General features: G+C 34.0%; 1 protein-coding gene across 1 annotated transcript in view; it reads left to right on the top strand.

The window, feature by feature from the left end:
* Window positions 1-1390: 1390 nt before the first annotated feature.
* Window positions 1391-12718, top strand: part of LOC306870377 (colorectal mutant cancer protein) — a gene marked incomplete at its 5' end in the record, with an annotated part of 85814 nt that continues 74486 nt past the window's right edge. The window contains 3 exons of the mRNA XM_079417609.1: window positions 1391-1518; window positions 3007-3251; window positions 4497-4714. Coding sequence (XP_079273735.1) covers window positions 1391-1518; window positions 3007-3251; window positions 4497-4714 — 591 coding nt within the window. The remainder of the gene's footprint in view (window positions 1519-3006; window positions 3252-4496; window positions 4715-12718) is intronic.

Below are 12718 nucleotides of genomic sequence, written 5' to 3'. Positions count from 1 at the left end.
CGTCACTCACAGAGACCGTGCCGAATGCTTTGATCAATGCAGGTAACCTCTGCTACAGAAGCTGCACAAGACAGGGTCGGAAGTTCAACAGAAAATATTATAACATCTTCAGATGGCAAGCATGCATATTGCTATTTTAAACTATAAGGAAAGCTGCAACACCTCAGAAAACATATATGAATCTTGTATACACTTGAAGCACTACACCTTAAGTCTCGGTCTCAGATAGGTTGCAAAATGCATCTAGTTTCGACCGCTCTCTTACAAAACAAGCAAAATAACCACAAAGCAATCAATACACGTGCTCTTAAATATACAGCACATACTTTCTTAGTACAGCATCTAGCATTTATATGTCTGTGATGGGAGTTTGAAGTTCTATTGCTTCTCATTCATTTGTCACCTTTTGCAATTCAGCTGAAAAATTATACAACTTAAGTATTTCCCTCATTAACTTCATTATTCTTTTATTCACCAATTCTTGTTTCCTCATTAACTTCAGGATGGCTCTCATTTTGAAGAAGATCTTTTGGTCCTCCTGTTCCCTTTTAGGTCCGCCTCTTTCGTTCCTTCTTCCTCTGTTTCTTGACCTCCTTATCCTGGAGATGTTGAAGTCCTTGTGCTAAAAGATCATTAAAATCCATTTCTATCTTATCTGACCGCTTTCCACTGCTCCCGGCGGGGGATTGATCAGGAGATCGCGTATCGATTATAGCAGGAAACTCGTCAATATATATATAGCCTATATATGTGTGTGTGTGTGTGTGTGTGTGTGTGTAAATATTCATATTTATGATTTATACATAAATATAAATATTACATATATTTCTTAAATATATACATGTATGTTTGTGTATTTATACATATACACACAGTACACACGCAAACAAACTTATTCTGGATGCGATTAATCGATTTGACAGCACTAATAAATAATATTCAAAATCAAAGAAAATACATATAAATGCATTTAAAATGAAACATAAATATTAATATATTTTATATATAATAATACAGTATATAATATTACAAAAAAATATATCTAAAAATAAATATTCAAAATAAACTAAATTGTCTTTATATAATATATATATGAAAATAAATATTATTTCGAGTAAAATAAATATTATTCAGAATAAAAAAAATCTAAATTATTTTAAAATAAAATAATAAATTAAAAATAAATGTACATTTATTTACAATAAAAATAAACCTTTTTACTTATTTTTGTAAGTCCCTTTGTTTTTTTCCTTTGTTTTTAAGTTTTCGAATGGATAATATAATATTGTTATACTGTTATGCTTTACAATATGTAAATTAATTAAAAAGAACATGCAGTTTTATGTGAAGTATTGTGAAGTAAAGCGGTGTGCTGCAGCAGCGTGTGTTCATGATGGCGGCGGCGGCGGAGGAGAGCGGCAGCGGCGGCAGCAGCGACTCGGGCAGCACCGCGGAGGAGGAGCGCGTGCGGCGGCTCTTCCAGACGTGCGACGGGGACGGAGACGGATACATTAACCGGTCAGAAACCTCAGCAAACGCACTCCGACGGGTTTACGTGCAGAATAATAACTCTGGAGACTCGCTGAGCTGAGCAGCGGAACAGGCGCGGTGCGACACGAACCTTTTAGTTTGTATGAGCGATCGCAAAGCAGCGATATTACGATTTAATTCACGACAAGAAGGCAAAACAAACATATTAACGCGTATAAAGTTGGTCGGACGCTCGTGGGCTTGTCAGAGGTGTGTTAGTTGTGGCGTCGGAAGTGACAGGAAATGTTTCATCCTCATCCGCTAAACTCTGGGGTTTGTTGATGGTTCTGAGCTTGTTTCAGTGTTGATAGTTTGTAATGTTGTTGGCGGGACATTTTGCGTACATTTCTGTAATTTGATGAATTAAAAGCGATTCTGAAGAGGTAATATTGATGGCAGTCATGTGGTGGCATCAGAACTGATTTGCAAAAACATTTGTCTGTTTCTTTGCTAAAAAAGACAACGGCATGCTTCAGTGTGATTGAATAAAAAAGGTTAAAAAATGTTATGCATCTGCTCCAAAAGTATTTGGACACTTAAAATGACTTAAAAATGTCTAAATATCGTTGTGTTAGATGCAAACTATAAAAAAAGAAAGATGCACATACTTTGCAAGCAAAAACATGTTAAACTTGTTCAGTTTCAAATGAAAACATGCCACTTTCGAGTTTAGTATTAAGTACTGAGCTAGAGCATATCATGCAATCAAGTCATAAAAATAATGCAGACGCTTTATATTGTTTGTTTTAATACTATTTCACATTTTTATTGCACAAATAAAGCAAAATAGGAGAAATTTGACCTATCTTAAAGGAATTGTTCACCCAAAAATTAAAATGCGCTCACCCTCAGGCCAGCTAAGATGTAGATGAGTTTGTTTCTTCATCAGATTCTGAGAAATGTAGCATTGCATCAGTGTCTCAGCAATGGATGCTCTGCAGTGAATGGGTGCCGTCAGAATGAGAGTCCAAACAGCTGATAAAAACATTGCAATAATCCACACCACTCCAGTCCTTCTTCTCCAGATGTTAACTGATGGACTGGAGTGGTGTGGATTATTGTGATGTTTTTATCAGCTGTTTGGACTCTCATTCTGACGGCACCCATTCACTGCAGAGCATCCACTGATGAGACACTGATGCAATGTAGTGTGTCATCTAGATTTACTAGCTTTCCACTTATAAATATGACTTCACTTGATCGTTGGTGTGTTTACAAATCATAACTTTGATATTTCCGACTCCACTTGTAGATGACTAGGTGATTGTGAAACATTAGTGGAAGATGTTCAAAGTGAATGTGATAAAGTTGTGAGAAGATATCCTGCAGATACAGACAGTTTTTCGTGCTTTTTTTCTGAATAAACTGTCCAAATACAATTTGGGATGACTGCACATGTAAAATTGGTATAAAATGTGATCTCAATGCATGTTTTACCTCTATCTTGAGTCTCAAGCATCTCTGTCTTTTGGTCAGGAATGATCTGCTGATGGTCTGCCGGCAGCTGAACATGGAGGATTCGGTGGCAGAGATCATGGGGCAGCTCGGCGCACACGAGCGAGGAAAGATCTCCTTCGAAGACTTCACACGCTGCCGCATGCAGCTGGTCAACGAGATCCGCAAGGAGGAAGGACAGCTATCGCTGCTCTCCAGCGACTCGGAGAAGAGGAAACCTCACGAGTGTGTGGCCTCCTGGCCCACCAGCAGCGAGAACAGTCTAGGTGCGTTATCTACCAGGATTTTCCTGTCCAGATCTCTGTAAAATATACAGTCAAACCAAAAATGATTCAGAAACTAGATATAATTTTTGATATATTTTGGGCACAGGACACTATAGTTCATTTATATAAGTGAGGAGAGCAAAATAAAGTCAACTGTGACATATTATACCCAAAAAATGTTCATACAGTGGACTACCAGGAAAATTGATCAAAATATGGGACAAAATTATTCAGACACTTTGACCTGACCATGTTTTGCTGAACTGTTTTTTCTTTAATTGCTAATGTGATGTTTTTCCACCACAAGCTGAGCAAAATGAAGCATCGCTTGGTAATTGGTTGAGATAAAGTGGTATTATCTAATTCTGACAGCTATTCAACCGAATTCATTACATACCTTTCTATCAAAGTTATCTGACATTATCAAGATCAGTTTGTTCTGACACAAGTTTGGTGTGTAACATATTAGTATACACTTTTTTTTTGTAGCATTAATTAACAAAAATATAGACACATTTGTATTAGCAAAAATGGGAAAATATATTGTTCAACATTTTTTAATTACAAACTTTTTTTATTAACAATAATGGACAAAAATATAGGATGCAACTGTGTTATTTGTATTAAAACCCACACATTTTTGTTAGCAATAATGGACAAAAATATAGAGTGGAATGGTATAATTTTTGTATTAAAAATCACCATTCGTATTAGCAATAATTGACCAAAATAATATAAAGTGCAACAGTATATTTTAAATTAAAAACGACACATTTTATTAGTATTAATGGACAAAAATATAGAGTGCAACAGTATAATTTTTGTATTAAAAATCAGTTCCATATGGAAATAACAATTATTTTAAAGATAGACCCACTATGAGCTCTAAGGTTGTTAATTGATGGTTTATGCTTTTATTGAAGATAGTTTTTTTCTTTAAATAATCATATTTAATAGAAGAATTCCTGGCCAAAAAATTAAATAGATTACCCATGACAGTTTTATATTCCTCCATAATTTTTTGTCATTTGCAATGGTTCATGGGATTGTACTTCTTTCCATATTTAAGTTCACAGTCTTGTATTTCTGTCCTATTTTTTTTCTAACGTTTTTGCTTTTGATTTAGTCTGTGGCTCTTCAATAAAGACCTTTTAAAAATCTCTATGGTAAATTTGGGAAAACGTCCCGTATTTATAGTCTTGTGTTAATGCAATCTGTTGTGTGTTTGTTTGTTTGTTCACGCAGGCGCTCGCGAGAGCTGGGAGTTTGATTCTGGAGCTCAAGACTTACAGAGTCCAGACCTGCAGTCTCCGACACAAACACATGCTCCGCAGCAGAGCTCGCCGTTGCTCCAGAAACTCCTGGATCAGCCCAGCGCTCTGGAGCCTCCGGCTGGACTTCACAAGCTCCTGTCCCAGCATCCCTCCGGCCACGGCGGAAGCTACCTGGAACTGGCCAATACTGTGAGTCTGTAATACTTTAATTGCAACTGGCAAGAATAAATCCATTTCATGTGATTACTGCATTATAGTGAACTATATATGAACTGCTTGTGATGCGTATGGGAAGCTTTTGTTATTCAACACCTTTGTTTTAACCAAGCGTGATTCAACAAATCAGCGTCCAGTAATTTGTGACATTATTTTCGTAACATTTAACCTATATATTGTAATTATGGTACATATTGTGAGTGCAGATTCTCAATGGATTTTCATTATGGCAACATTAATAATATTATAAATAACCATTAAAGTAACTATAAAGTAAGCTATGATTTTTTTTAAATGAACCTTTTGATATATTACGGTAGTATTTCTTGTACTGGATTTTTACAGAGAGATATATAACTGCACACTCACTTATAGGTTTATTTGATCAGCTTTTCGGCAGAAAGTCAAGGTGCGTTTGTGTTAATACTTCATTACAGAATTTATAAACAAATACTTTATTACAGACAATGATAAGAATCATCGAGATTATTGAAGAATGATAAACAAACTGTATGCAACAATGTAATTAATGTAATGGTCATTAAAATAGATTAAAACTTTTAAATTTCTTTTGTTTGATTTTTGGGGCAAAAATGTATGAGAGCATATTTCCACCAAATAAAAAAATAAATCATGTGTAATTTAAAAGTGGAAATGATGACAGTAATTTTGAGATAAAGCAAAAAATAATTTTTATATACATTTTTAAATGTAATGTAAAAATGTAATCAAATTTTTTTTTCATCTCAATTTCAATTTATTATGTCATAATTTCAACTTTGGATCTCATTTATTAATTAGTATCTCATAATTTTGATTTAACAGAGCATATTCTTTCTTATGTGGTGGAAATAGGCTTTCATACTGAAATGTGACCTTAGCTTGTTTTTGTGAGCTTTATCCATAAAGAGCAAAACACTGCTCTGTAGAACTGAATATGAGAGATGAATCTGAGCTGTGGCAGCTCGATGCAGTGTGTTAGTGAGTCTGTAGGTGGCGCTGTGAGGTTATTACTGCTGAATGCTAACGCTGCTGATCCTGTCTTTATTCACTGAAGGCAAAGTTTAATTTCCTGATGAGATCTCTTAACATCTGATTTGAAGGCATGAGCGAAGCAAGTCTTTCCTGGTCACAAAGATGACGCTGTTTGGTGTAAGAGTGCTTTGACGTGAAGGAAGTTTAGTAGCATCTGCTCATCAGTGCTCTCTGCAAGTGAAGAACGTGCGGCTGCTGTTTGTGTGTCTGTTCACGTGTGATCCAGAAGCAAAGCATGAAATTATATTTTGCTTCAAGCCATTAAGATGATTGCATTGTATATTTTCATAACGATTAAGCACATTCTCTCTCTATATTGCCATTACTCTTCACGTTTTTCTTCTGAGATTTTATGTAATTCTCATCATTCTCAGTCATGATTCTCAAATTTTCATTACAGCCACAAAATGTTTTCATTAATAACTTTTATTATTATTACTAATACTACTAATACAGTTTGTTATGCATGTTTTATATTTATGTATATTATTAAATATTAATAATAAAATCAGTAAATCAATATTTTATCAATAGCATTTATTAATGAGAATAATATTACTATTGATAACTATTAAAGTACATTATATATATATAATATATATATATATATTATATTACATATAAATAATTTGTATAAATTTGTGTATAATATTTATATGTAGCCTAATATAAATGTATTCTATAACATTACTAAACATTAATTATTATTATTATTATTATAAAAGTTATTGTTGTTGTTAAATGTTAAAGTAAATAAAATGTTAAAATTTTTATATTTTATTATTATTAATATTTTTATTACTTATTGTTATTATTATTATTATTACTATTAAAGTAAGTAAGTGTGTGTGTCTGTGTATTGTTTATTGTTTATTTTGGTTTAATGCCTCCAAGGATTCATTGTCTTCATGCAGAATGTATATTTTTTCACGTTATTGTGAAGTAAAACATGAGCAGGATGCGATTCATTGCTTTATCTGTGATGCACCAATATTCATTACAGTGATTGCACAAGATGCAGATTGCTGTCATGGATTCTATAGGTGTGTGTGTGTGTGTGTGTGTGTGTGTGTGTGTGTCAGTGTCTCTGGGTTGGGCTGCTCTGACATATGGCATGTATTAGTGTATAGGTGACGTCAGAGAGCGCGTGTGTGTTTATAGAGATGCAGGAATGTGTTCGGTGTCATGTGATGTTTTAACAGCTCCGCTCCTCTATACAGCCGATCCAGTTACTGCAGTAAAGCTGTACTGAATCATTAAAGAGGACATCACCAGCGTGTTACATCTCTGTTTGACTCTTTACATGCTTTCACAGGTTTATTTGTACTCTGATTTAAGAAGACCAGTTTAGCTGTCTGCTGCTCAGTGTTGTTTTATTTCTTTATTATTCAGACGAACTCTCGTTAACTGCCTCTTTAGCACAGAAATAATGTTGTGAGTTTGTGAAGGATTGCAGTGATGTTTTGTTGCGGTTGCATTCATGCTGTTTTCTGCTGTAGTTTACAGTTTTCTTCATTAGGCAGCATCTGTAGTTTTTATTGAGCAGTTAAAGATGCTTTGTAGGTGCACTTTCTGTTTTATGTCCATCTGTGTTTGGGCTAAGTGTGAGAAACAGCAAAAAAGAAAAAAAAAATGCATTGATTAACATGAACTAACAATGAAAAATAATGAGTGTGTGTGTTTTCCATTTATGTCTGTCTAATTAATTTTTGAGATTGAGAAACAAACAAACAAAAAAGCATAAATAAATAAATAATAAACGTTGATCGGTAACACTTTACAATAGGGTTCAATTTTTCCATTTGTTAACATTATATTGTAAAATTCTAAAATAATTCTGGCTTTTATTAATCTTTAATATTAATTTTACCATTTATTAATGCATTACTGACATAAAAAGTTGAATTTGTTAATATTATTTAATGGAGTTGAGCTAACATGAACTAACATTACAATATATTTTTTATTAGCTAATATTAACAAATTATAATAAATACTGTAATAAATGAATTGCTCATTGTTAGTTAATTTTAGTTAATGCATTAACTAATGGGACCTTATTGTTGTGTTCTCATTACTTAATCGAAGAAATACTAGTGATTTATTGATGGAGTACGTTTCTGTCCATTCATTATTGAATAAACACAGCTATATAGTTATAATCTGCCTGATTGCAACTGCACAGTTGTAGACAGACTTTACTAATAGTTCTTTCAAGATTCAAGATTTTGTTTTATTCGTCACATACACAATTATACAGAGTATAACCAGCAGTGAAATGCAAGCCCTTGCTTTTCTCTTTCTCTAATACTCTGTTAGAAAGCGACTGTAGCGCCTGCTGTATATTGGATCAGTATTGAAGGTCTGCCGTCTGTCTGCTGGTATTTAAATCTCTCTCTGTCTCTCTCTGGTTTTCTGTCACTTCATCCTCCACTTAGAGCCCAAATTTCATTATGGACATTATCTGCTGAGCGCTGCGATCTGCCCCGAGCGCTAATGTCCTCATCTAACTAATGCATGTAGACCATCCGTCAAAGTCACGTTTAGTGGAGCGCGTTGCAAATCATCTTCAGTCTGTCCAGTTTCCAGAAGATCATGTTGAGTCCAGATCGAAACGTGCTTCAGTCTGTATTGTGTGTCATTGTTTCAGTTGGAACAGCATCTCTAAGATTTAAGAAGAATAGATTTTGATTTTAAAAAGACTTTTACTAAATAGTTTTTTGGGGGTTGTTTCAGTCTTATTTTATGGTTTGTATGTATATATACTATATTTCCTCATAATTAAGGCCCTATGAAATTCATATTATTTATTCCCAAATTCTATTTTTTTCTTTCAAACTCCTTTTTTTTAAAACTCTGTTTTAATGGTTGAATTAAATTTTTGTCAAATTTAGATTTTAATATATATATATATATATATATATATATATATATATATATATATATATATATATATATATATATATATATATATATATATATATATATATATAAAAAAATGTTTTTAATTAATTGAAAGAATTAAACTTTGAATGAAAGTTTTTTTTTTCTCTCTCTCTCTCTCTCTCTCCCTCTCTCTCTCTCCCTTTCTATATTATACACACACACACACACACACACAAAAACTAATTTTTAGGGCCTTATAAAATCCTTTTTATTTTTTACCTAATTTTCTAAATTTGACAAAATCCATGACATTCCAAGTTATACAGTAAATTCCATTTTTTTATGACTGGATTTCAAGAGTCGATTCACATTTTATACATTGTATAAATCATAGGGCCATACTATAACAAAGGGTTTTCTTAAATTACATGAGTAGTTCATCCAAAAATGTAAGTTTTGGAGAAATGTCATTCGATCACTTACTCAACAGTGGATCCGCTGCAGTGAATGGGTGCCGTCAGAATGAGAGTCCAAACAGCTGATTTTCATCTTTCGTCTTCTCCAGATGTTAACTGATGGACTGGAGTGGTGTGGATTATTGTGATGTTTTTATCAGCTGTTTGGACTCTCATTCTGACGGCACCCATTCACTGCAGAGCATCCATTGCTGAGACACTGATGCAATGCTACATTTCTCAGAATCTGATGAAGAAACAAACTCATCTACATCTAGGATGGCCTGAGGACAAGTAAATTTTTACAAAATTTTAAAATTACTGTAATGTTCTTCAGTATTCATCATAACTCAAAGTTTGTTTGACTATTATAGTTATTCAGCAAACCTGGGAATGCTGACTGCTCGCGGCGTATTGTAAGTCCTTCCCAATGTGCTTAACACAACAAGATCCAGCAATCCCATCAGCACCGCCTCATCGGTCACCGCTGATTCATGACTGTCACACGCCATTTAGCTTCATCTCATTATTGGCTTTGTTAAGAGCTCAGAGCGGTACCGGATACACACGTATATATCTCAGTTGATGAGAATCTGAATCGGTACTTAGAATGGAGGCCGTATGTGTGATTTGATATAAACACTGTGTCTTCAACAGATGCAACAAGCGATAAAAGCTATATAAATGTTATGCATGCAGAAGTTTTGGTCCTAAATGCAACAGGACATTTTTAGGCACTTGGTTTCTTTTTCTGCTTAGTTGCATTGGTCTACACATTTGGCTTTTTAATAACAAATGTTGCATATCTAGAGAGCATAATGCTGATGTGTGTATAAACACACCACCATTCAGAATCTGCCAATATTAAAGGGGTCATATGATGCTTTTTTAAAGATCATTATTTGGTGTAACAGAATATGTTGACATGCTTTAAATGTTCAAAAAACATTTTTTTTTCAAATACTGTACATTATTGTAGGTCCTCTATGCCCCACCTCTCTCAAACGCTTTGTTTTCTACAAAGCTCCTCCTTCCAACAAGTGCAGTCTGCTCTGATTGGCCAACTTGTGGCATTGTGATTGGCCGAACACCACAAGCACGCGTCGGAAATGTAACGCCCCTTTCCATAATCACGAGCTTCAGCTTTCAAAATAAATGTAAAGACAGTTAATAATGTCCTTAGTTTTAGCATCAGTTCAAGCCCGAGAGGGGAACAGAGTCACGTGACAGACACAGGGATGATGCAATTAATAGACACAATTATTATGATTTAATAATAATAAAAGAACATATAAGTCATTTGAATAAAAATCAGTAGGAATATACTTTATAATACCTCAAAAACATTTCAAAATATATAAGTGAAGAATTATTAAATTATTATAAATCTATGTTTGATCTCTGATTTGAAACAATGTGTATTGTGTGCTTTACAAGCACATTTGGGGAAAAAAATATTCAGATCAAAAAGATAACTACATTTTATAATGTTTATGAATAGAAAACAGCAATAATTTATAGTAGGCTATTAATGTTTTGGTTGTATTTTGATTAATTAAATGTGTCATTTTTGACCAGAATGATGAACTTCTTTATAAAAATGTCTTAGTATTTCCAGTCTTTTGAGTGGTGCATTATTGCTATTATTTGGTTGTTGTTGTTGTTTTCCTGCTGGTGGCTCAGAAATTACACACATATTTGCTTTAGGTGAGGACAGAAACCTGCTGTGTTGTGTCTGGTTGCAGGCTCACTTTAATAGACTGCTAGTTTGCCTGGTTTGGTTCGGTAGCCTCATTATTTAGAGTTTGCTGCAGGTTAATGGTCTCCTTCACTTTCATGTCCTTCAGACGCAGTTGTGCTGCTTCAAGCTGTTGTTCTTCAACCGTTGTGAACGCTGCTTGTTTAAAAGGCCAGATGTGTGTTTTATCTTTTAGAGGACAGATGAAAAGACGAGTGCTCACCATAGGAATGGTCTGAAATTATAATTGTGAATACTCAGCCCAGGTAAGACGCTTCTGATGTTGTTTCTGGTTCAGAAGTGACATATTTGCTGTGTAGAATAAAGAAAAGACTAAAAAAGGTATTTCAAAAACGGTGTAGGATTTACTATGAAACTATTTTCATTTTATGTATATCTGACATGAAACTGCATACCTGTATACTGTTTTTACTGGAAACCTGAGTCAAACATATCATATAGTGACGTGTTTGCACTGGGGAATTCTGGGTAAAGACGCTGGAGTGCGTTCCAGGGTCTGAAGCTGTATTGTGAGAGTAATTGTGTGTATCAGTGATGTTGGACGTGTGTGTCTTGATGAGATCAGCGGTACGGAGGGATTTGGGGGACGTTTAAAGGCTGAGAGGTTTTATGGTGGTGTGTGGGTGACCCTCGTCTCACCGCGGTAAGAACTGAAGGAGGAAACGCTCCGGTTAGCGGTCTATGGTTTGAGCTGGAGGCACTGCTGATATAGATATACAGTGGTGGACAAAATGATTAGAACACTAGTATTTCCAGCAGCTAAAAAATGGTTTCAAATCAGTTATTTCTATCTTTAGCTGTAGTGTGTCAGTAGGACATATCAGTTTACATTTCCAAACATTCATTTTGCCATTAATTGTAATAATCCAGTGAGATTTTTGTGCTCCACACAGAGATGAGATCTGATCATCATCAGTCTGTCTGGAATGACATGAAGAAGCAGAACAAACTGAGACTAAATCCAGAAGAACTGTCTCCAAGACGCTTCAAGAAACCTCCTGCAAAGCTCCTGAGAAACTCTGCTCAAGTGCACCGAGGACACAAAGATGCTCACAACAAATGTTGATTTAGTTTAGTTCATTGAAGTTCATTGATAAAGAAAATCTATTTATCATATTATTTTTGACAGCATCCTCACTTTTTGCATTTTTACACAAGTGCCTAAAAATTTTAACAGTTCTGTAGCTTTGCAGGAGCTTTCTTGAAGCATCTTGGAGACATTCAGATGTAGTCATTTTTATATTTAATAAATTTCACATTTTAAATATTAATTTAAAATTGTAATCAGTTGACTGAAACATTTAGCTTTTTGCTGTTTTCTGAATTGTTTGTTTGTCAAATTGCTAATTTCGTAACTATCATGTACCATGTTCTATATTATGTACTAAAGGGGCAGTCGTGGCCTAATGGATAGAGAGTTGGACTTTTTTTATTGTAAAAATTACAATTTTTATTGTAATATTATATAGTTATAATATCTTTATATATTTACGTAAATACAATTCTTTATTTATAATATTTTTGTAATTTTCATATTTATAAATTAATTTTAATAAATGACATTTAATGTATTAATTTAGTACATGAGACATGGAATTAGATGCTTTAGAAATGAGCAACAAACAATTAAGAAAACGGTGCAAACAGACGATGAAAATGTGTTAAATTAACAGGTGGAGGAAATGGAGTAGCAGGAAGTTTCAGTCCAGTGATTTCTGAATTTAGTCAATTAAAGTGACTTTAATTGAACAAGCAATTAAGCAGAATAATCTAAAGATGAAGACTGAATGTGTCAGTAATATTGATATTGAGCAAGTGTAGTATATGAGATGCTGACAGGGT

The sequence above is a fragment of the Barbus barbus genome, assembly GCF_936440315.1.
Source record: "Barbus barbus genome assembly, chromosome: 5".
NCBI lineage: Eukaryota > Metazoa > Chordata > Actinopteri > Cypriniformes > Cyprinidae > Barbus > Barbus barbus.
Note: the sequence above shows the minus strand (reverse complement) of the source record. Positions and strands in the feature narration are given on the sequence as shown.